Raw genomic sequence first — 25,305 nt, 5'->3', positions numbered from 1 at the left:
TTAAATTTGGTGTTTTTCTTGTATAGCTAAGAAACTTAGCTGTGGAAAGATTAAGATGGGCTGTGACATTAAAGTCAGACTCTTTTGCCTATACGGTATCTTATAACATCCTCCATTCTGTTCTGAAATTTCTCCTCTACCTCTGTCCTACATAACAGTTGTTCAGAGTTTGGGCTTGAGGACACTCTGTAAATGAGACAGTTGAGACACATTGAAAGCAAGGTAACACACACTCTTTCCTTAACCTTCGATGCCTCTGCGACAGCATCTGAAATTTTCTGTCTTGGCAAGCTTCACCTAATTCTGAGCACCCTGCTAGTGAAGTGCTCTGGGAGGCTGGGATTTGATTGCAGATAAGTAAGCACTTACCATCAAAGGAGACAGGGGGTGTTTCTCATTTTCATTTCCATAAAGGGATGCCATTGCTTTGCCAGGCTATGTGGAAAGTCTTTGCCTTAACAGTGAATCTTGAGTTCTCTTTCAGGTTTTTACCTGTCCATATTCTACTTTTGGAACATGAGGTTTCTACCTTTTTGCTATTCCTGATCTTTTCCTGGACTTAGGAATGCCTTCTCTTACCAACCAAATCACGGAAGCTTTTCTTGTTACCTTGGTACTACCACTAAGCTAGTCGGGGAGAGTGGAATCTAACTCTTCTATTTGTGACCTCAAGGGATGTTTGTGTTATTTATTGGTTTATATTTTTCATTCTACTTCCCTTCTTCTAGGACGTAGCAGTCTGAAGTTTGAACTACAGGCCATGTTTTGTTGTATCGTTATGCTTGATGCTTTCAGGAAAAAACCAAGTTGTTTAGATTTCTAAAGTCTTAATCTCTAGTGTGTCTTCTGTTTTCAGCCTCAATAGTGAATTTATATTATCGGATATACAAAATTGATTATACCCAGATTTGGACTGTTAAGGCCTAGCAGAAACAAGATGCAGCTTTAAGAGAGGCCAACTATGTTTCTGCTCATAGCCGGCATTTCCTTGGCCTCGGACAGTGCTGAGGTCAGAGCAATGTAGAAAAACAATTCTCTGTCCAAGGGGTCAGATGCCTGAGAGATGCAACTCAAACACCTACAATGAGTGGTAACATATACAGACATTTGTCAAAACTTAGTGAATGTATATCTAAGATTTGTGCTTTTCACTCTATGTAAATTTTACTTCAAAAGAAAAATTACACTGTGAAGAGGTATTGAACTCTATAGTTAAGTATTTGGAGAAATTATTACTAATGTCTGAAATGTGATGAATGGATGAAGGGATGGATACATGGCACAGCAAATACAACATTAATAGTGGACGATAGCTTGTGTGGGTATATGGGGGGGGTCACTGTGAACTTCTTTCAACTTTTCTGTGTTTGAACATCTTCATAATAAAAATTTTGGGGAAAATAAAGTAAAGGGGATGGGCAGGTAATACAAATTAATAAAGCAGGCTCGGTGTAACACAGTAGAGAGAGATGGGGCCTGGGGCACTGAGAAACGCATGTTCTGCCTAAAGAAGGCAGCTGCCACTCAACTCCAACCAGTTGTTACTTTGTGGGAATTTGGCCCCAGTGTTGTAAGGTAATCTAATTTTTAAAAAGGAGTTTCAAATATAGAATTTTTGTGTGCAAAAAATCTTTAATTTTAAAATACCATATGGGCCAAACAGTATATTTTTAATTTACCAACTCATTTTCTATTCCAAAGATTTCAATTTTCCAGGAGAAATCGGGGGTGTCCTCTTGAGTTGTAAAGTTACCATTGTTATCACTAACACGTGCCTTTAAAGAGATTTCAGCTGTAGCTGAGACTGTATACTGTAACCTCAATTCCCCTGTTGTGTGGGCTGCTGTACAATAATGCCTTGCCAGGCCCTTGCCACGGTATTCATGACACTGACCCAACCAGGACTTTGCTGTGGGGCAGGGAATAGCTGTGAGGCTGGGCTGGTTGGCACTGATTTCTCTAGGCTCACTTTAGGATTATTTAATATGGAAAGGGCAACAGTACTTGTTAGTTTGCTGCTCAAATATAGTTCCTGAGTGTAAGTCACTTAGGCTTTAAGAGAAATTAGCACTAGTTGGGAATCAGAAACAGAAAAGCCTTATAAGACTTCCTTATATTCCCTGTTTTGTCTAAGTGGTGTCACAATTCACCCATGGTCCTAAGCTCTTAACAATCTCCATGTTATCCTTTCTCACCACTGACATTCTAATAAGTAACCCTGTTCTGTTCATTCTACCTCAGGGGTACTTCTCAAATCCATGTCCTCCCCAGTGTCTTAGCTGCCAGTACCTTACTTCAAGACCTCATCCTCTCTAGCCTGGATTACAATTTCCTCACTGGTGTCTCTCATGAGTTTTCCCTCCCAGTGGTTCAATTTTCATATTCCTACTGCAATTATCATTCTAAGATACAATTCTCATAGTATTACTCTCTGGTTTAAAAACCTCAATACCGGCCGGGCGCGGTGGCTCACGCTTGTAATCCCAGCACTTTGGGAGGCCGAGGTGGGCGGATCACAAGGTCAGGAGATCGAGACCACGGTGAAACCCCGTCTCTACTAAAAATACAAAAAAAAAATTAGCCGGGCGTGGTGGTGGGCGCCTGTAGTCCCAGCTACTCAGAGAGGCTGAGGCAGGAAAATAGCGTGAACCCGGGAGGCGGAGCTTGCAGTGAGCTGAGATCGCACCACTGCACTCCAGCCTGGGTGACAGAGCGAGACTGCGTCTCAAAAAAAAAAAAAAAAAAACCTCAATACCTCCCTGTTGTCTTCAGGATAAAGGTGAAACTCTTTATCATGGATGGGATATAGGGACCTTCATGGCGGTCAACGTACCCTACCAGCCACAATTCCTCCTATTTTCCACTAGCCTATAGGGTAAAGTTCCAATTTCTCAGTATGGCAAATGAGGCCCTACTTAAATTTCTATGCATGCCCCCACCCCCTTTTTAGTCTATGCATGCATAGAATTCTCACTATTCCAAAAAATGGACATTTTCTGTTTCCTCCAGACCTTTGCCTATGTTATTCTCTTTGCTTCAGATTCTCTTCATCGCTGCTGTTTCAGTGTTCTCTTTCTTCTTTATAACTCAGGTAAATAATTTTTTTATTTTTTATTTTTAATTTTTATTATAATTTTTTTGAGACGGAGTCTTACTCTATTGCCCAGGCTGGAGTGCAGTGGTGTGTCTTGGCTCACTGCAACTCCACCTCCCAGCTTCAAGCGGTTCTCCTGCCTCAGCCTCCTGAGTAGCTGGGACTGCAGGCGTGTGCCACCACGCCCGGCTAATTTTTTGTATTTTTTTAATAGAGATGGGGTTTCACTGTGTTAGCCAGGATGATCTTGATCTCCTGACCTCATGATCCGCCCACCTTGGCCTCCAGAGTGCTGGGATTACAGGCGTGAGCCACCGCACCCAGCCCAAATAATGTTTATACTGGGAGGTTTTTCCTGTGGCCCCTCGACCAAGTTAGCAACTTCTTACTCTGTACTACAACACTTTGTACTTATCTCTCATTTTATATTAGAGATTATTTCTGTTGCATTGTATCATTTACATGTCTCTTTCCACCACTAAATGGTAAAGTCTTAATCATTTTTTATTACTACATCTCCGCCTGAGGACCATGTCTGGTATAGTACAGGCCTTAGCAAATATTTGTTACATGAATAAATGGAAATGCACATTATAGTCAGGGAACACTGATTACTGAGACAAATTCTTAACCTGTTCTTTGGTAATGTGAGTCAGTGTCAGATTGGAACTTTATCTTCTTAGATTTTCTGCTTGTGCTAACAATTAGACTTGATGGACCCTCAGCAGCCAGTGACTCTGTTATGGTAAAACACAGTCTAAAGCCCCTCAACTTCCTTTACCAGCTATAGAAGTCAGCTATAGGAGCCCTGGCCCATTGTTTTTCCTTTCCTCTAATCCTAACTTTAATTAACTTTCATCTCTTATGAATGAAACCTGACTGTAATCTGTTTACATGTACAGGAACTTACATAGAGCTTATATTTATATTTAAGAATAACATTACTTATGTAGAACTATATTTATGTTTAAGTATATCATTTTTGCTCTTGTGTAGAAAGGAGGGTCCCTTGTTAACTCTGGAGATTATACAAGGGTAATATAATAATAGCAGCTAACACATAACATTTAACTGCGTTCCAGGCTCGAAGTGTTTTTATGTACATTAGCTCATTGAATCCTAATTGTAACTCCATGAAGTAGTTCTTATGACTGGTATGATAATTTAACAGATGAGGAACCTGAAGCAGACAGAAATAACTTGTTCCAAGAACACAAACCGGTAGACCTGGGATTTGAACTCAGGAAGTCTTATTTCATAGTCTGTGCTCTTAACTGTATACTGCACTGCGTAGGGTTATATAACTGCTTTCTGTTGTGTCTTCTACCATGCAGTACTCTGCCTGTGGGAGGACATGACAATAAGTGTTACGGACTAATAATATATTATTAGCTTTGACTATATAAAACTCTTGATGAAAATATGCTGGGAAAATAATAACCTTTTATTTAATATCTCCTTTTAGGGATAATATTTGGTGTGCTGATTTATACTTTCTGCAGATTTAAACTGCCTGTAATTTCTTTGTGGCATTCACTCCTTACTCAACTCAGATCCCAGAATTGCCTGCCTTCTTTTCCCCAGGCTTACTTGACAGCTATGGAGCATTGCCCATGCCATAGCTTTCAGGCTGTGCTCTTGTGGCTTGTGAAACACTTGTTTATGGGCACAGAGTGATCTGGAGTTAAATAGAAAAATCCCTCTCCACGGGACAACAGTTTACTCTACATGCCAACTTGGCAGCAGGGTGTAGACCATTGGGGGGCTGTGATTAAGACAGGTAGCCAAGAGAGGAAGGAGGTTTCTAATCCAGACTCATGCTAATAAACAGAGTGGTAACCAAAGCACTTTAATGAGATCTTTGTGTTTTATATTTAGTCTAGTTAGGAGTAACCAACTGAATTGGCCACATTCCTTATATAAAATTATTGGAGGGGTAGACTAATATCAGTTTACACTGTATATACTAAAATAAAGCTATTTTTAGGGAGATGGTATTAAGCATTGAAAATATTCCATGTACCAAGTAGTTTCTTGACCCTGGCCATGAACTCTATTTCGGACACCTCTAAATTGGTAGGTAGAAAGCATTTAGGTGGTTCTGTGACTGAATATATGACCTTAAATAAGAATCATTTAACTTTTCCAAGGCTGAGTTTCTTCATCTGTAACATGAAAAGTCCTAATGCTTATCACTCCAGCTTCCATATTCTTTTTTCCCTTTACTGTTTTGTTATAATAGACTTTTTCCAAGGAATGTCTTTGATCAAGTCTGTAAAGGTGTATCATTCCATTACTTAGTGTGTCTCAGCTCTTATGTAGAGAATTTGTAAGAAGGCAATTTCAACAGGACTTTCTTATATTCAAGTGTCAGAGTTACTCAGCTATCTCACCTTTGATCTGAAAGAAAGTCATACTTGGGATTTTTATCACAATTAGTAGGCCACATTTATTGTTCCTCAAAATTAGAATTATCAATGAGTAACAAAGTAGAGATTTGGAGACTGGAACATACAACTTCTGTTTGAAGATGACTCATGAGCTTTGAGAAAATGTGGATTTCATTTTCTGAGCTCTTCATCTTCTTTCTCCTCAACTTTCAAAAAACATGATTTGATGATAAGAGATCAGACATGTATAACCATAGTGCAAAAGTTGCCAAGCTGTAAGACAGCTGAATGAATTTTTCTTCATTTGGGTGAATAAAAGCATGGGGAATAGAGAAGATTGAGGGAAACATTATTTGAAGCGAACGGCTTATTAGAATCCAAATTGAACACATTTTTGAAACTTAAGTAGTGTTAACCCTTAGGCAATATGATACTTGCTCTTAATTGAAGGGAGATGTTCTCTGGTCCCAACTTGTAAACATTTGCAGTCTTGAGGTAATATGCCAGTTTACCGAGAACAAAATCTTAATAAGTATGACACTTCATGGAAAAATTCTTTACTTCTGCTCTCTCGGCTGTCTCTCTTGAAAGGGTACAGATCTGTGTCCAGAGCCTGCCTGACCACTGAGTACATAATCAGATACAGTTCTCACCATTTGAGAGCCAGATTGTCTCTGCCAATGGGGTTATGAGTCTTTCACACAGGGCAGACAGTTGCTGGGGTCACCTGTCATGTTGGAGCAGACTGCTGTGATGATTCCAACTTAAGCAGTAGTTATACTATATCATGATTGGAATGAAGAGACAGGTACTTGGAAGGATTGACTCAAGCTCTGGATCAGTCAATCTTAACTACTAATAGGTTAAAGCCTTCCTGTAGTGAAGATCTCCTGATGGTGGAGATTGCCAGATTTACTGAGTCCTTCATCACCTTTAATTTATTTGTACTATTGGCTCTCCGTGTCCATGGGTTCTGCATCCATGGAGTCAACCAACTGCAGATTGAAAATATTTGGGAAAAATAAAAAATAAAAATTTAATATTAATAAAATAATACAAATAAAAACAGTTTAGTATGACTATTTACATGGTATTCACATTGTTTTAGGCATTTTAAGTAATCTAGAGATGATTTATAAAGTATCTGGAAGGATGTGCATAGGTTATATGCAAATACTATACCATTTTATTTAAGGAACTTGACCCTCAGTGGATTTTGGTATCTGCAGGGGGTCTTGCAACCAGTTCCCCATGGATACTGAGGGACAGCTGTATAATTTCTTGGCATGTTATTTCTTGGCCGCCTAGTTGGGGCAAGGGGACTTTGAGCTTAGAAATGTTGGGTTTCACAGGGACCTCATCAATTAGTATTTCTATCCCGGTTTCAGTCCTCAGCCAGAATACTTTCAGTAAAATGCCTCATGTGAGAACCATGATTAGTTCTTTCAGGGTTTTGCTATTTGAGCCAGAGATTGGTTAAACAGTTTCTAAAACTTTCTATTTAATGCAGTTGTCTTTTAAAAAGTCATATGATAAATTTATTGATCACTTTTCATCTGTCAAAGAAGGGATCAGTTACAGCTGTGATTTTCAGTTACTAGTAAGGATTGAGGATATGGCAGACTCTCTAGGTTCTGATTCTGATTCCCTATTCTTAGCCAAGTTTATTAGTTTCCTGTGGCTTCTGTAACAAATTAACACAAACTTGGTAGCCTAAAACAAAATTATTCAATCATTCTTCCACAGTTCTGGAGGCCAGAAGTTTAAAATCAAGGTGTTATCAGGACCACACTACCTCTGGTATATATACTTTGTATATATATACCATATTTTACTTATCCATTCACCCATCAATGGGCTCTTCAACTGCATCTACGTTGTAGCTATTGTACATAAGGCTGCTGTGAACATGGGTGTACATGTATCTCTTTGAGAGACCCTGCTTTCAATTATTATTATTTCTTTAATTTTTTTTTTTTTTTTTTTTGAGACAGTCTCATTCTGTCCCCCAGGCTGGACTGCAGTCTCTGTTCACTAGAACCTCCACCTCCCGGGCTCAAGCAATTTTTGTGCTTCAGCCTCCTGAGTAGCTGGGATTACAGGTGCATGCCACCACACCCAGCTAATTTTTTGTGTTTTTAGTAGAGACGAGGTTTCGTCATGTTGCCCAGGCTGGTCTTGAACTCCTGAGCTCAGGCAGTCCACTCGCCTCAGCCTACCAAAGTGCTAGAATTACAGGCATGAGCCATTACAACCGGCATCAATTATTTTGAGTTTATACCCAGAATTCTTCTGGATATATATTCAAAATCCTATTTTTGAATAGAAAATAGAAATGGTAATTCTATTTTTAATTTTCTGAGGAACTTCCATACTGTTTTCCATAGAGGCTATACCATTTTACATTCCCCTGAGCAGTGCACGAGGATTTTAATTCCTTGCCAACACTTTTTTTTTTTTTTTTTTTTTTTTTGAGATGGAGTCTTGCTCTGTCACCAGGCTGGAGAGTAGTGGCGTGATCTTGGCTCACTGCAACCTCCGCTTCCTGGGTTCAAGCGATTCCCCTGCCTTAGCCTCCCAAGTACCTGGGACTGCAGGCACGCGCCACCATGCCCAGCTAATTTTTTGTATTTTAGTAGAGACTGGGTTTCACCATGTTGGCCAGGATGGTCTCAATCTCCTGATCTCGTGATCCACTCACCTCAGCCTCCCAAAGTGCTGAGATTACAGGCATGACCCACCATGCCCAGCTAACACTTTTAAAATATTTCCTTGCATGCTAAAATTTTATTTTTACATTTCATTACTTATTTTTAGAGACGGGTCTTGGCGTGTTGCCCAGGCTTGAGTGCAGTGGTGCTATCATAGCTCACTGCAGCCTTGATCACCTGGGCTCAAGCGATCCTCCCTCCTCAGCCTCCCAAATAACCGGGACTACAGGCCCATTTTGTTTTTTTGATAATAGCCATCCTAATAGGTATGAGGTGCTATCTCATTGTAATTTTGTTTTTCATTTCCCTAATGATTAGTGACATTGAGCATTTTTTCGTATGCTTATTGGCCGTTATATCTTTGGAGACATGTCCATTCAAATCTTTTTTTGCCCATTTTTGAATCAGGTTGTTTATTTTTTGTTGTTGAGTTTTAGGAGTTCTCAATATACTCTGGATATTAATCCCATACAGATAGATATATGATGTGCAAATTTAAAAAATTTGTTATGTACATGTATTTTTGCTTATAAAAAATATGGAATGCTTCATGAATTTGCTTGTCATCCTTACGTAGGGGCCATGCCAATCTCTGTATTGTTCCAGTTTTAGTATATGTACTGCTGAAGTAAGCATTGATTTGCAAATATTTTCTCCCACTCTATGGACTGCCTTTTTACTCTTTTGGTAGTGTTTTTTGATATACTCTCAACAATTTTGTCCACATGATTTGTTGAAATCAAGGAAAGCGTGGGCTGAAAAATCCAAACAAGTAGGTGTTAGGCTGCACTAAACCCAGCTTCTAGTATAACATATGCCCAGACACCTGCAGCTGGGTTTTATGGGGAAGAGAGTTGTTCTGAGGCCAAGGCAGGTAGTATTAGTGATATTGTGAGACACAACCGCAAGGTCAGCTCTGAAAGCTGGCACTTGCTGGTGGCAACAGTTGTAGGCTATTTTGGGAACCGAGGAGGCTTTGCTTTGTGAGGACTTCTTTGCACTGCCAGATTTAACCCTGGCACTGATTGATCATCAGCCACTTTTGCCTTTGATATGGAGAGAGCAGTATCAGGTACAGTAGTGAGATCACAGTGCTCTTTCCCCAGATTATTGGTAAAATCAAGTATTTTTCCTTGGAGATCGTCATTGCCAGACAAATGTGACATGCTGATGTTAGGAAGCTTTAATTTATTACCTGGCAGTTTTTCTAAATAGTTCCTTCATACTAGTAATTAAGTTATATCTCTATTTCTTAAGGAGCTTAGAACACGTTGTTACTTTAGTAAAATTCGATGTGTCTTCAGGAATGCAAAATAGGAGGAAATGGACTTAAACTACATCAGAAGGAATCTGGGCCAAATGCAAAGAATTTCCCCATTATCATGGGTGACATCAAAAGCTTGTTTAGCCTGCTTCCCAAGAAAAGGAAAGACCTGTCTCTCTGAAAGGTTTAGCACAGCTCTGTGTAGAGGCATGGTGTTGAAGTTCATGTCCCTGGAAACAGTTTTATAAGTGGGCAAATCTGCTCATCCTACCATGCTTCAGTCGTGAATGAGTCAGCAGCACAGCTGCAGATGGAGTGGGCAGAAGGGCATCTAAATTTAGTCATTATTCACTTGAGAAGATTTTCAGGAACTATGTGTCTCTCATCCATGCTTTAGTCTCTCATCCATGCTTTAGTCATATTCCTTCTTCTGGAGGCAAAAAAAAAAAAAAAAAAGCAAGAGAACAGTCACTCCAAGGTGCTTCATGAGAGTGAGTGTCCTACAACTCTGTTGATTGGTCTTACCTATAAGGATGATTCTCTTCCACCTTAACTGGGTGCATACTATTTTATTCATATAGCTCCTGAATTTAAGAATCCATGGGATTCTGAACATTAGAGAGGGAATTTTCTGCAGTTAGACTTACAAACAAGCTCCAGAATCTTGCTAGTTCAAAGACATTTTTAACCAAACTGCTTTCCTCCTATAAGGTACTGGGGGTGGGGAGGGCTGTGATCAGTGAGAAATAAGTACTTTTATTTTTTTTTTTCCCCTTGAGGCAGTTGCTGTGTGTTACACTGTTGCCTGAACAACAACAAAGTCAGGAACAATTCCAAGGGCTTATCTCCTTTAATCTTTACAAAACCTTATGAGGTAGGTGGTACTCCGAATGCTATAGATGAGTACATATGCTTATAGTTAGGTTAGATACCCCACTCTAGGTTGTACGCATCAGCAGAGCTGGTATGCAAGCCCTGGTCTCTCTGACTCCAAAGCTGGTGCTTTTATTTATTTTACAAATAGAGGTGAGGTCTCACTGTGTTGCACAGGTTCTCCTGGACTCAAGCGATCCTCCCCCTCGGCCTCTCAAAGTGCTGGGACTACAGGTGTGAGCCACCATGCCTAGCCAAAACTGTTTTAAACAACATACCATCCTTCACTTTGTGGAGGGTACGGGGAATGATTTAGACAGTTGGCCTTCTTTATTTTCTGTAAGATGGTTCTTCACAGATTGATGATCGCCAAATTACATTTTTAGATTAGGCTAGTTTTGTTGTTCTTGTTGTTCTCTCAAACTTCCTTACAGTGTCATTCCCATAAAATTTTGTATCAAACTGGCTGTAGTGGCATGTAGCTGTAGTCCCAGCTACTTGGAAGGCTGAGACAGAGGCTTTTTGAGCCCAAGAGTTAATGACCAGCCCTGGCAACAGAGCAAGACCCTATCTCAAAAATGTTTTTTATATCAAGGATTTGAGATTTATAAGACACAATATCACAAAATTTAAAAGAAGAGAACTGAAGTAGTGATGAGGTGAAGGAGATTAAGAAAAGGAGAGGAGAAGTAAGAGGGGTGGAAAGAGAAAAGACAAGTTTTCTCCCATTTGATACCTGGACTAGCTGGGCTTATTTTAGGGCCTCTGGAATGTGGCTGCTGTTGTCTTTAAAGGCCAAAGAATGATCTTGAAAACATTGGCTTCTAAAAGTCTGCTTGATAGTAGTGTGGACATTAGAGCTAAGTTTTTAGATTGTTCTTTCAGAGCCAAAGAAATTTTGCAACCCAGCAAGAAGCAATTGACCCAGCTGTCCTGGCCCATACAGGTTTAGACGGCACATTTGACCTTGATATAGGAGTATTACTAAGGGCAAAGAGTGTTTTTAGTACAACCTTTAAAATACTTTTTTCTTATTGGACTTCAGTACCTTTTTCAAAGTGTCCCCTTCCATTTTTTTTACTTAAAAACATTGATTTACAAAAAAGAAAAATAAATAAAATAAAAATGTTGATTTACAGTTTTTAGTGAGATACTCTGCGATGAGTTGGCTAGACCTTGCCATATGGGATTGCAAATGGGCAGACATACAATATATGACCAATTTAGTGATAAGCATACTTATGAACTATTTGTAAATATGATGAATAATTATGAAACATTTTACATGGTAAAGAATGGGATATACTTGTGGAAGCTGATAAACCTAAGAAAACATCATAGAAGAAATATAATCTCTGGAGCTGCTGTTGAAAACTAGACCATTATGGATACTGGTTATAAAAGTCACATTGGCCAGAAGGTCAGATTGGAGGAATATATTATATAGCATCAAGTCAAACCTAGATTGACATTTTTAGCTAATCTCAGTAAGTGTAAAAGAAGTATCAAATATTTTGGGAAAAAATAACAAAGATGCTGTTTGTAACCAAGTTATCTAATTAAATTTTCGTCTAAATGAAATCACCCTTTTTTCATTCATCCTCTTCTAGGCAGGACTGATATGAGGTTTATCTTTGAAGGGAATTCCTGTAAGTTCTCTTGGTATGATATGTACTACTTAAGTCCTGTAGTTACAAGGGCCCTCTAGAGTTCTAACTTTAATTCTTTCCACAGTAATCTTTTGCCGTTTAAATAGTTGTTCATTATCACCATGAAATATCTTTTGGTATGCTTGATTAAAGACAGTGGTTATCAAACTGATCTCAGGATTCCTTTATACTTAAAAAATCATTTAGGACTCCCAAAATTTAACCAGGACTTTGTTTGTGTTGATTATTATATGTTACCGAGAAATTTTTAAAATATGTAGTTATTATATATGTACTTATTAAGTCATTTAAAGCAACAATGACCCTGATTACATGTTAATATAAATGACATATTTTAATTAAAAATAATGATATTGTTTTACATTTTTACAAATTTATTTTAATGTCTATATTCAATCTGTTGTGATATATTGTTTTGATGAAAGTATGTAAAATCTGGCCTCTCAAAGGTATATATTTGGAAAAGGGGGGAGCATTTTAATAGTCTGTTCAGACAATTGTAGATGTTTTTCTTGGATATTATACCAAACTCCAATAAGTGATAGTTTGTTTCTTTTTTTGAGGCACAGTCTCTGTGGCCCAGGCTGGAGTGCAGTGGTGCCATCCCGGCTCACTGCAACCTCTGCCTCCTAGGTTCAAGTGATTCTTGTTCCTCAGCCTCCTGAGTAGCTGAGATTACAGGTGTGCACCACCATACCTGCCTAGTTTTTGTATTTTTAGTAGAGATGAGGTTTCACCATTTTGGCTAGGCTGGTCTCAAACTCCTGACCTCAGGTGATCCACCTGCCTCGGCCTCCCAAAGTGCTGGGATTATAGGCATGAGCCACCACACCTGACCTGATAGTTTCTTAAATGTAAGTTTTAGAAATGGTAGTTTAAGACATGAGTTTCTTAAATGTTCATGCAGTGTGGAAACTGAAACCATGTCAATGGACTTTTCTTACTGTGTTACATTAAAACGCATTAGTCTAACTTGTACTTTGAATGAATCTTTTACTTCATGTGTGATTTTCTAACACCATGCATTTGTTTATTTGGAAAATATAGATTGATTGAGTTACAGAGATCTTACAAATCTAAATAACATTTCATTATATAATATCAACAAATCAGATTTGTTGATAGTCAAACAGATCTTATCAGAAAAGTGAATGCAGAGATTCTGTCACGCTCATGGTGGTAGCTGTTTCCAGAATTCTTATTTTCACTTGGATGGTCAAATTTTATTGCAACACATACTGATTATTTTCTCTGGAGTGACAGGCTTACTTTGTTCATTTTCAAGTCTGAATAATCATAATTTGTTGGTTATTCTTTTGAGTAAAAATGGTGCTACTTTGATTTTAAAAAGTGGCTAGTTCATCTCACACCTGAAGCAGATGCATAAGTGGTGTGTTTTTATTTTTATTTTTGTTTTTGTTTTGGAGGCATAGTCTTGCCCTGTCACCCAGGCTGGAGAGCAGTGATCACAGCTCATTGCAGCCTCGACCTCCCAGGCTTAAGCCATCCTCCCACCTTAGCCTCCTGAGTAGCTGGGACTACACGTGCGTGCCACCATGCCTGGCTAATTTTTAATTTTTTTTGCAGAGATGGGATCTATGTTGCTCAGGCTGGTCTTGAACTCCCGGACTCAAAGCAGTCCTACCACCTCAGCCTCTCAAAGTGTTGGGATTACAGGCATGGGTTACCATGCCTGGCCCGAGGTGCTTTTTCCTAGAATCAACCATCATACCTCAAAATGCAGTAGAAGTGCTTTACGTATACTTTCTATTTTCTCACACAGAATATTAAAAAAAAAATTCTACTGCTTCTTCAAGGTTATTCTTAAGTGAAACTGGCTTTCTTTTTTATTTTTTTAACTGTATGTGGTGAGGAAGAATATAGTGCCTGCTGGTAGTTTTTGATGCCGTTGTCTTGCCTCATGTTAAGGCACCAGCGGTTTTACTCACCATTGCTTTTGCATCATTAGTGTAAATGTCAATACAATGAAAATGCAAGTAATATCTTATTATTATGAAAATCCTTTGATTTGGATAATTCTTCCTGAGCTGAAGTTTTAGCCTTGTTTGTTAAAGGAGGGGATTAAAAGGCAAGTTTTAAAAAGGGAGTCTCATTTGTTTCTTGGTCCTGAATTATCCCAATGGTTTTGTAACCATTCAAGCCTTGATGATGATTACCATTTTCACATGTGGGCCTTCTACCACATTTTTATTCTGTAGCTATGTCAAGACCTTTTGTTTTTTTTAGATCTCATTGCTGTTTGTGACTGTTTCTTTTAGTCTTATGGTAAGCCTAAAGCCTTTATTCAGAAAGCTTCTGCTTTCTCCTAATTGCTGCCATGAAATGAGCAGATGAGACTCCCTAACCATCCATAACTGCAAGCATACTTTGCCATAGTGTTTGAAGCCATTCAGAAAATACATGAAAATACATTTTTTCTGTTTGAAATGATCACCTTACCCTTTCTCACCAAAGCAGTGTTTGTTTAGCAATTCTAGAGTCGTAAACTACAACTTCCCACTGAGAAAAATTGCATTTGATCCTGGGTGATTTTTTCTTTTTTAAATGAATGAGTGAATGAATTTTTTTAATAATAGAGAGAGGGTCTCACTGTGTTACCCAGGCTGGTCTCAAACTTCTGGCTTCAGGCAATCCTCTGATTATTTTCTTTTAAAATTAATAAGCATCTGCGACAAATAGGTGGCAGTGAAATAAAATTCATATACAAATCAGTGTTTTGTAACATGCTTTCCTTTTTATAATATAATGATGAAACAGCTTATTCATTTGTAGCACTTTAGAAATCACTTTCACAATTAATCCTAATAATACTATAAATAAGATTAAGTGTCATAAGCCGGGTGTGGTGGCTCACACCTGTAATCCCAGCACTTTGGGAGGCTGAGGTGGGTGGATCACCTGAGGTCAGGAGTTCGAGACAAGCCTGGCCAACATGGAGAAACCCCATCTCTACTAAAAATGCAAAATTAGCCAGGTGTGGTGGCACATTCCTGTAATCCCAGCTACTAGGGAGCCTGAGGCAGGAGAATCGCTTGAACCTGGGAAGCGGAGGTTGCAGTGAGCCGAGATTGTGCCATTGCACTCCAGCCTGGGCAAAAAGAGTGAAACTCCGTCTCAAAAAAAAAAAAAAGATTAAGTATCATTATACATGAAACTGTGTTTCACAGTTTAGATATTAAGGCATAGAGACATTTAAGAGCTTGCATAAGATCACAAAGCCTAGAAGTCATGCTCTGGACACAGTTTGGAAGAAATAAAAATTAATGTATTATTAGAACTGCTGGGCATTGTCAATGCCCAGAGCAGTGTCTGGCACATAGTGGAACTCAATGAATACTTGTTGAATGAATGAATGGACTTTTCTTTTCAGGCCTGTATTGATGAAAATTTGGACATGGTGAAGTTTCTGGTGGAGAACAGAGCCAATGTAAACCAGCAAGACAACGAGGGCTGGACACCCCTTCATGCAGCAGCTTCCTGTGGTTATCTCAACATAGCAGAGTGAGTCTCTGTGTGTGTGGCTTTGCAGTATTTGTAGGAATAGCCTTCATTTCTCCTCTATTCTTAGGAATTTGAATTTTATAAATAGTTATAATCTCTATTACAGATTACAAAAGCAGAAAGTTGAATTATCTTTAAGACATAATTAATACAATGTTTTGTAAAGCTGCTAAATCCATAGTTTTTTAGTTGAAACTCTTTTTGTTTGCTTCTATTTTCAGGTAATTTATATTTTCTGGGATATGCAGAGGTGGCTGTTCCACTGTCTGGGTTCACTTTCTGAACAACTGTAGCTGGGCATGTATATAGGCAGGCCTGGAGATGTTTTTCTGGATTCTTTGTAAACCTGTTTCATTGTTTTTTTAAAAAAATCAGTGCTTAGTACAAATGAAGATAAAAAATGCCTAGCATACCAGTCACAGCACTTGTGTAGTTAATAGCAGAAGAATGAGCCTAAACATGTGGAACAAAGGAAAGGTGGGCACTGGCATGTGTTCTCCACGTTAGTTGAATGGGAATATTTAATAAGATACATTAGGAGCTACTAATCTCCAGGACAACTACTTGCCCCTCCCGTGGGCAGAAGAATCCTGCCCATGTGGTACCTGAGATACAAGAGGCACTGAATAAATATCTGTTGTGTGAAGGAATGATCAGGGAGTTTATTTTTAAACAAGGAAACATCTTTAAAATGGCAGTCGAAACATCTTTAAAATGAGGCAGTTGAGTGTATTCTAGATGAGGGTAAATTTATATTGTTAAGGTAAATTCCCTAAATAAAATAATGATATTCTATGCTCCTTTGAAAATCAGATTGCTTGTGTGAAGGCCCTTTTCAATAATATGATTAGAGCTCCATTACATTTCTCCTGTCCAGGAAACAGCAGGGAGAATTTTGTTGGCAGCTCTGTAGAGGCCTGAGAATGACTTCCCACAGAATCTGATTTGCCCAGGTTTCCTAAGGGAGAGCCTGAGTTGCTAGGTTTTCTGCTGACCCAGGGATGCTCAGTGGGAGACGTTAAACAAAGGGAGAGTCAGAGCCAGAGAAACTTTAGGCAGCAGCACTGGTGTTTGACTGGGCTGCTTGTTCTAAAAAGTGGATGACTGGGTTGGCCCCAAAGCCAACAGAAATAAACAGTGCAGTTTTCTTCACTCTTGATTCCTCCCTCTGTTCCAATTTAGTAAAAGTCAGTAACCTCTTCATCCCCTAGGCTGCCCATTTTCAGAGTCTAACAGGAAGGAGGGCTCTTATTCTTAGTCTTATCCAGTAACACCAGAATTCTGATGCCTAAGAGTTGAGGTGATTTTACTTAAAACATTTATTTAAGAAACATTTATAGAACATGTTGGCCTTTCAATTGCTGTTTGTTCAGGTGGCATGCTTGTGATATTCGAGCTACCAAATCTCATTACATTCAAGGATTCAATTTTTTCCTAAGTTTTTTTCTTTCACTTTTCTAAGGAGAGCGCATGCTTAGAATTAGGATCACCTGTGCTGGCATTATCCTCCTGTGTGTGAAGCTAAGTAGAGAGAATGATTGTAATTGCTTTTTTTTTTTACAGTGATTTCTTTAATTCATCTTTATGAACAAATATAATTCTTCTGGAAGTAAGTTCAAAATGTAACAATCTCTAGCTCAAACAAATATTACCTTGAATGAAATAAATCTGTGAGAACTGCTATTTCCTAAGACAAATTATTACAAATTAAACTTGGAAGTCTGACCAGGAGAGAGGTGATCTAGACCAGAATCCATTGCAGAGGTGGGGTGGTGGTAGAGATGGCCTTCTTTATTTTATTTTTCACTGTGTTTATTTATTTGCAGTATGTAGCATTTTTTTTAATATACAGTGGAAAAAAAACATTGTTTGTACTATTCATTTTGGTTGCTTTACCTCAGGGCCAATAAAGAATGTTGTAAATAAGATCAGTCCGTGATCATCTCATCGTTTTTATTTTTGTATCTTAAAGATCTTAGACTTTATGTTCTTATTCCCAGAATCATTAGGAACTCTAAATTTCAAGGGAGTAGAAATGAATAAAGGCAAACTGGCTTTCTAGGAAGAATCCAAGTACATTCTATTTCATGTTTCATGGTGATCTTTTTGTCTCAGTATGTTGCATCAAAAGCAGGGAGCTTCAGAGGCTTTTTTCCTCATTTTAAAATGACTTCAGGCTCAATGCTAGTTAGCTGGGTGTTTTTACATTTTTTTTATGAATAAATGTTTAACTTAGAAGCAGCAGATTGACCCAGACATACAGCATTTGGCTTTATAGTTTATTGAGATGCTAATTTATTCTCAGTTTTTGAACATATTTCATTTTCTTTCTTCCTCCCTTAGGATAGTAGCATAAAGACCTTGTATTGGTGTTAGGAAGGACAAGAAGGCCTTATTTTCTAGGGGCATATTTATTGAGCTAGTGGCTGTTTGTAAGCCTTTGGGCAACTGTAAGGATTCTCAGAGATAAAGTAGAAATTACTTCATAGGTTGAATTTATTCTTGTCCAGGTAAAAGTAAAACTAAAGAGGTTTTTAACTTTTTTTCTTTTTCCCTAGAACTGGAGAAAATGGAAAAACAGAGAACCAAATTACTTTCTAAAAATTCATCTTCTTGGTTGTAAAGCAGGGTCCTGTATACCCAAGTGACATTATGCCTGATCCAGTAGGGATGGAATAGACGTCAGAGTAGAGTGGTTAAGATATTTCATGTAATTCAAGCACTATTAATGGAATACCGAGAGAAAAAAGCAAGTGTCAGATGCCATGGCGATGATAATAATGAGGAAGACCCAGCTGTTGCTATGAACCAAAAAGTATCTGAGACAGATCTCAATCAATTTAAAAGTTTATTTTACCAAGGTTAAAGACGTGCACCCAGGAGACAGATCTGTGCCTTTCCCCAGAGATCAAGTTGAGAGCTTCAATACTTAAAAGGGAAAAGCAGCCTGGAGGGGAAAAGGGGAGGGCATGGTCACATTCCTGAATTCACATGTTGCCAGAGAAAAGGAGCAGGTAGGGGAATAGTCAATTAAATGTTCATCTCACGCTCAGTAAATCTCACTTTACATAAGATAATGGGAACATAGAGATAAACATAGAACCTGTAGAGATATTTAACTTTTTATCTATAGCTATCTGCCTAGGAACAAAAGGTAAGGCAGCTTCTTGCATGACTCAGCTTTCAGCTTAATTTTTTTTCTTTTGGAATAGTGAAATTAGCGTCCCAAGTTTTTATTTTCCTTTCACATTGCCTTCAAGTAGCTTTCAGTCTGGTGGAATGGCTACATCGAGGTACAGTGTAAGTCATGACCGAGGTCTAGAATTAGTGTTTGTTGGGGAGGAGAAGGGGGAGGATGGGGTTAAAGGAAGGAAAGAGGGAATTCAGTTTGTGAGAACAGGCAAAGGTTTCATGAAGGCAAAAGCATTTTAAATGAACTTTGAAAGAAGTGAAAGGTTTCTATAAGGGAAAAGAGAAGGGAGAGTGTTCCACCTAGTTGGAAGAAACAAGCTGTGGAAGAGAGCTGGGTGAGAGTTGATGTGTTTGGGAACAGTAAGTGGTTTAGTTTGATTATAAAGTATAGGGTACACTTCAATCCAGAAAACATTTGTTGAGTGCTTACTATGTGTATTATTTGCATTTTGATATTTCACGGTTGGGGAGGTGTAGCTGAATATTCCTTTTGCTTAAGGGAGAGGAATCAGAAGAGAGGAGCTGTTGAATATGTGAAAATGAAGGGTAATTTATGAACGGAATACTAGGACTTGTTAGAATTAAGAATACAAATAGAGGGAGTTAGTTTTGGAATTGAATAAGGTCTGTCTTCCTCTGAGACTATAAGGGAAAAAAGGGGATGGTTAAATGGTGAATTGTGAAAGCTTTTGAGCTTTATACGTGTAGAATTGATCTATAAATTAACAAACATTTCTTGAGGCCCTATTATACCAGGTACTAGGCACTGAGAAAGCAAAAACATGGTCTTAATCTAATCTCTATTGATTCTTTTCCCCCTGCCAACTTTTTTTTTTTTTTTTTTTTTTGAGATAGAGTCTTGCTGTCACCCAGGCTGATCTTGGCTCACTGCAACCTCCGCCACCTGGGTTCAAATGATTCTTGTACCTCAGCCTCCTGAGTAGCTAGGACTACAGGTGCCTGCCACCATGCCCGGCTAAGTATTGTATTTTTAGTAGAAGTGGGTTTCATCATGTTGGTCAGGCTTGTCTCAAACTCCTGGCCTCAAGTGATCTGCCCACCTCAGCCTCCCAAAGGATTATAGGGGTGAGCCACTGCATTTGGCTCCCTATGCCAATTCTTTGAATGCAGTAGCCAGTGGCCATATATTATCTCTCTCTCTCTTTTTTTTTTTTTTTAAATATCCTGCAGTGTCTAAAATGTGGTTCCCATGGCCGGGTGCAGTAGCTCACACCTGTAATCCCAGCACTTTGGGAGGCCGAGGCAGGCGGACTACTTGAGGTCTGGAGTTCAAGACCAGCCTGACCAACATGGCGACATGCCATCTCTACTAAAAAAGTACGAAAAATTAGCTGGGCGTGGTGTCACGTTCCTGTAATCCCAGCTAATCAGGAGGCTGAGGCAGGGGAATTGCTTGAACCTGGGATGTGGAGGTTGCAGTGAGCTGAGATCGCACCATTGCACTCCAGCCTGAGCGACAGAGCAAGACTGTCTCAAAAAAAAAAAAAAAAAAAAAAAAAAAGTGGTTTCTTCAATATAGTAGGGGACCAGTAAATGTTTATTGAATTGTTGAATGGATTGAAGTCTAATTTGAATCATTTTTCTTTTTCCTTTAAACACTTCTGAGTATTTGATAGAGCTCTTAGCGTTATTAGGGTTCTCACTGGCCCAAAAGTGACTTGGTCTAGAGAAAAGATGAACTAGATTTGAAGTCAAGACTGGGGCTGTACCCTCTGCCATTTACCCTCTATGTGGTTTTGAGAAAATTACTTAATATGTATGAACCTCAATTTCTTAAAGTCATGGTAATAATACCCACATTGCCTACTTCATAATGTTGCCTAAGACTTATAATTTTATGTGAAAGCACTCTGAAAATCAAAAGAGATCTATGTAAGGTATGAATTATCAGACTTTCTTCTTCAGAATCAAGTATTCTATTTGGATTTACAATTTAATTATTTAACGTTTTAATATTTCTTAAGTAATTTAGTTTCGTCTTAGAGTAGAGGAAGATTTCATGTGGATGTCTGGTTGATAGGAGAGTTTTGTGGAGGCATAATTTAGGCAGATTTATGCAAATTTTAATGCACACTTTATTCTTCTATTTTCACACCCACAGCACTAGTTAATAAGCTCCAATGTGGCACTGGGAAGGTTTAAGGCTGCATGCCTTCTTTATGTTACTTAGAAATTCTCTTGCTATCCACTGGGAGTGAGACGATGGGAGTTATTAATATGAGTGTGGAAGAAATCCTTTTTGTTGGCATTGCTCTAGTTAGGAAATGGGGAAGCCGTCCGTCTTAATTATTGAAGTTTAAGGCACATAGAAATTAATAATGGAATATCTTCACTGAGACCATATTTTAAACTCAAAATAGAGACTTCGTGGTGTATTGAATGCCAGATGCATGGGTAAAATTTATATTAGATTGACAGATAATATTGATCCTGGATCTTGTCTACGCAGGTATTTCATTAATCACGGAGCCAGTGTAGGTATTGTCAATAGTGAAGGTGAAGTTCCCTCTGACCTTGCAGAAGAGCCAGCCATGAAGGATCTTCTTCTGGAGCAAGTAAAGAAGCAAGGTAACCTTATGGATTGCAGGGGCCCAGGAAAGATTCTCAAACACCGCCATTTACAGAAAATAATCCATTTGCTGTGCAGAGCATTTCACTATCACATGATAGGAGAGGATTTGATCTGCCTGCACTGCATTAATCATTAATCCAGCATCATGTATCCTCATAATAACTCAGACAAGAATAGGCCAGATGCCAAAAGGATGACCAATCATTCCTTGTTTTTGCCATTCAGAAGTTGCATACCCATCATACAATTAAGAGTGACCTGATGAGGAGTGTGAACATTTCTTACTGTGTGTATGCATGGTATTGGGATACAGTGTAAATTTGAGAATTGGCCAAATTCAGTTTGTGACTTTGCATCTTTTCCCTTGTTGAGAGCTAAAAGTGGTGCTGGTAAAGATATTTATTGTAACTAACCATGAGAATTAGTATGATAATTTGTTGAGGTGAGGAAGCTAACTTAGAATAAAATATTCTAAAAATGTTTATTCTTATTTTATAGTTTTAGGAGAATCGATTTCACAGAATAGGATGGAATTTTTCAACCTGGAAGTCCCTGGGTTCACTCTGTGGACAAGATTTGTAGCGATTTTTTTTTTTTAGTCCTTCTGCTAAACTACCTTACTCACAATCTTGCAGTTCATCCCAGAGGATTTAGCTCCAGTGGTCTTTCCCAATATGAACTTTTAGAACAGTCAGGGCCAATTCTTGCTATCCGCATTGTTTACATATTATCCAAAACTGCTTTTGTGCTACAACAGCAGAGTTGAGTAGTAGTGATAGATTGGATGAACCACAAACCTGAAAATATATATTGGCCCTTTGGAGAAAGTATGCTGATCCTACCTTAATATAGTGATGTTCTAGGTCAGTAACTACTTGCTTTTGCTGCCTTTCATGTATAGTTTTTGTGTCCTATTTTTTTTGTTTGTTTGTTTGTTTTTTGTTTTTGAGACAGGGTCTCACTCTGTTGCCCAGGCTGGAGTGCAGTGGTGCCGTCTCAGCTCATTGCAACCTCTGCCTTTCAGGTTCAAGTGATTCTCCTGCCGCAGCCTCCTGAGTAGCTGGGACTACAGGTGCGCACCACCATGCCTGGCTAATTTTTGTATTTTTTGGTAGAGACAGGTTTCACCATGTTGGCCAGGCTGTTCTTAAACTCCTGACCTCAAGTGATCCCCCCGCCTTGGCCTCCCAAAGTGCCGGGATTAAAGGCGTGAGCTATAGCGCCTGGCTTTGTGCCCTATTGAATTGAAGAATTTTATGCTTAGCTTAACCTCCAGTCTCAATCAGTTTTGTCTCCTAAGATTTGCTTTAAAATGTACAAACAACTTTAAAAAAATCAGTTTTAAAAAATAGTTTTGATTGGAGAAACCACTTTTTCTATTTTGATTGCTGACTCTTCAGTGAGGGAACATACTCTATTGAAAGGGGTATTCATATATATGTTTAACTTTCCAGCACTGCTAACACTTCTTTGTGTTTGGAGTACTGATCTGTTTTAAATTGGTTACCTCTTCACCCCATCCATCTCCCAAAATCACACAGATAATACTTAGGTAGTTGACAGGTTCTCTTTTTTTTTTTTTTTTTTTTTTTGAGACGGAGTCTCACTGCGTCTCCCAGGCTGGAGTGCAGTGGCGCAATCCCAGCTAATTGCAACCTCCGCCTCCCAGGTTCAAGCAATTCTCATGACTCAGCCTCCCGAGTAGCTGGGATTACAGGTGCCCACCACTATGCCCAGCTCATTTTTGTATTTTTGGTAGAGACAGGGTTTCACCATGTTGATCAGGCTTGTCTCGAACTCCTTACCTCAGGTGATCCACCCACCTAGGCTTTCCAAAGTGCTGGGATTACAGGCATGAGACACCACACCCACCATTTTCTCTTTTAAGAGCTGAAAGGGAGTAGACCAAGCACAAAGACTGCTAATGAGTGTAAAACTTTTTGAATGGGTATGTTTGTATTTGAGACATTTTATTATTTTGTATAATGGGGTATGCCTCACCCTAACCCCTTTTCACTGGCACAGATATTGGAGAGTTATTGGCTAAAGGGAGGAACTCTTGGAGTTCTTTCATAGTGTTTTTAAGGAAAACAAAATCTGCATTCCCTTGAAAGCAGACAGGTTTTTAAACTGCAGATCACCTACTAATCTGTCCTAGATTATATATCTTCAAGTCAGTGTATTTACCTGTATATGGAAATGAACTTTAGAGATAGTTTAATTTTTAAAGTTTATCAATACCTGAAACCAAGATTTTGGATACTAATCCTATGGTATAGTGAGTGGATAGGGACCCAGAAGAGGAATGACAGAGAGGGACCCAGGATATCGGAGTTCTAGTGGCAAGCTCTGTCACTAATGTGTTTTGTGGCTTTGAGCAAGATTCCTAACCTTTCTATTTTTATTTCCTCATCTGTTAAATAAAGATTGTATTATCTATTATATTTACCTTGAAGGATTGTTCGGAAACTAAAGTCATATAACAATGTAAAAAGACTTCGAAGTTTATAGCTTTGTACAAATATTATAATGTAAAAATAATGTCCCCTTTGTCTTTATGTTCTGTTGAAAACAATTTTAGGTGCATTCCCTTAATGGATCTGTATCACATAATATTTAACCTGATGATTTAATCCTGGTAAGACCATTAATATGTGTACAAATGCCATCGATCTTCTAAATTTGATAATTACCCAACTTGATGGCTAAATTGTTATTTGTATTTATGTTTATGATGTCCTTTAATCTAAGGAAAATATCCTGTCAAACTTAAGTGGAGCTTTAGTAATCCTGGCTGTCTGGTATCTGGTTTCTGTAGGAGTTGATCTAGAGCAGTCAAGAAAAGAAGAAGAGCAGCAGATGTTGCAGGATGCCCGCCAGTGGCTCAACAGTGGGAAAATAGAGGATGTGAGGCAGGCTCGCTCAGGGGCTACAGCCCTTCATGTAGCTGCTGCCAAGGGCTACTCTGAAGTCCTCAGGTATTGTCCATTTACATCAATCAGGAGTGGTTCACTGAGAGAAGATGAAATGGGTTTTGGAAGCAGAGGCTGAATTAGATTTTCCGCTATGACGTGTTTCCTTTTTTGTTGGTTTCTTCTCTGATTGTGCAGTCTTTTCTCACATTTTGCTGTTATTCATCCATGGATTGTCTCCCTCCCTCCTACCATTCCTCTAGCTTCTCACTAACCTCAGGTGATGTGAAACAGAGTTGCGGTACATGGTCCTAGGAGGGGACTTCTTCCAGTTCTCTGATTTGTCATTAATATCCCTGCAACGACCTCTTCTTGTGACCTGTAATGCTTGTGATCATTTGTTCCGTTTTGACTTACATAATTTCTTTTGTGTCATTAGATTAATTATATAGATCTTGAGTATGCAGTGTCCAGCTGGCACAGGATAGCCAAACTTATTGAGGGATTTGGACTCTACTACTCTGTCTGTTCCATTTTTCCTTACATCCATACATGCTTCATGTAGCTCTTGGTACTTAATATTGACAGGCTTTCCCAAATACATGGGTTGCCAAAGGCATTATATGTGCAGTTGTTAACTGGATTCTTCCAGTATTTCATATTTCACCTAATGCAGGGTTTCTAATAGGTATAGCAGTGTTTTGGTGCTCCATTTCTGTCTGAGAGTGCTATCCATAAGGGCCCCAATGTAGTTTGGGTCTTCAGGAGTCAAATCTTTTCTCTTCCATGCATACAAGTTAAATTATAGCTTTATAGTTAGCAAAAAATTGGAGATATGTGGGTACGTGGTAAATATAGTGTCCTAGAAAGACCAACCAGAAAGCTAGTTGGGAAAATACCCTGAAGAGAATTGAGTCTTCATTTTATTTTATTTTTTGAAACTTTATTGTTGACACTATTACAGATAGATAGAATGACCACAGCCTATTAGAGTCTTCATTTTATATATTACTTCTTCCCCATACTGGAAAATGGAAAATGTACCTTTAACAGAGTTATGTGATTTGGCTAATTGAATTATGCT

General features: G+C 38.7%; 1 protein-coding gene and 1 pseudogene across 12 annotated transcripts in view; one reads left to right on the top strand and one right to left on the bottom strand.

The window, feature by feature from the left end:
* The window catches only part of PPP1R12B (protein phosphatase 1 regulatory subunit 12B), a 239,888-nt gene that overhangs the window by 50,409 nt on the left and 164,174 nt on the right, over positions 1-25,305 (top strand). For 11 of the 12 annotated variants that reach the window (XR_004031674.1, XR_004031679.1, XR_004031678.1 and 8 more), the window contains exons 2-4: positions 15,394-15,524; positions 21,187-21,305; positions 24,128-24,287. Coding sequence is in view for 2 of the 12 variants with exons in the window: in XM_030818635.1 (XP_030674495.1) it covers positions 15,394-15,524; positions 21,187-21,305; positions 24,128-24,287 (410 nt within the window). In the remaining 10 variants the exon portion in view is untranslated. Of the gene's footprint in view, positions 1-15,393; positions 15,525-21,186; positions 21,306-23,190; positions 23,948-24,127; positions 24,288-25,305 lie in introns of those variants that run through there. The other variant, XR_004031680.1, reaches the window with a different exon arrangement.
* LOC115836760 lies at positions 8,728-8,827 on the bottom strand (annotated as a pseudogene).

Source organism: Nomascus leucogenys, chromosome 9 (genome assembly GCF_006542625.1).
Source record: "Nomascus leucogenys isolate Asia chromosome 9, Asia_NLE_v1, whole genome shotgun sequence".
Lineage (NCBI taxonomy): Eukaryota > Metazoa > Chordata > Mammalia > Primates > Hylobatidae > Nomascus > Nomascus leucogenys.
This window is presented reverse-complemented; position numbering and strand designations above follow the sequence as displayed.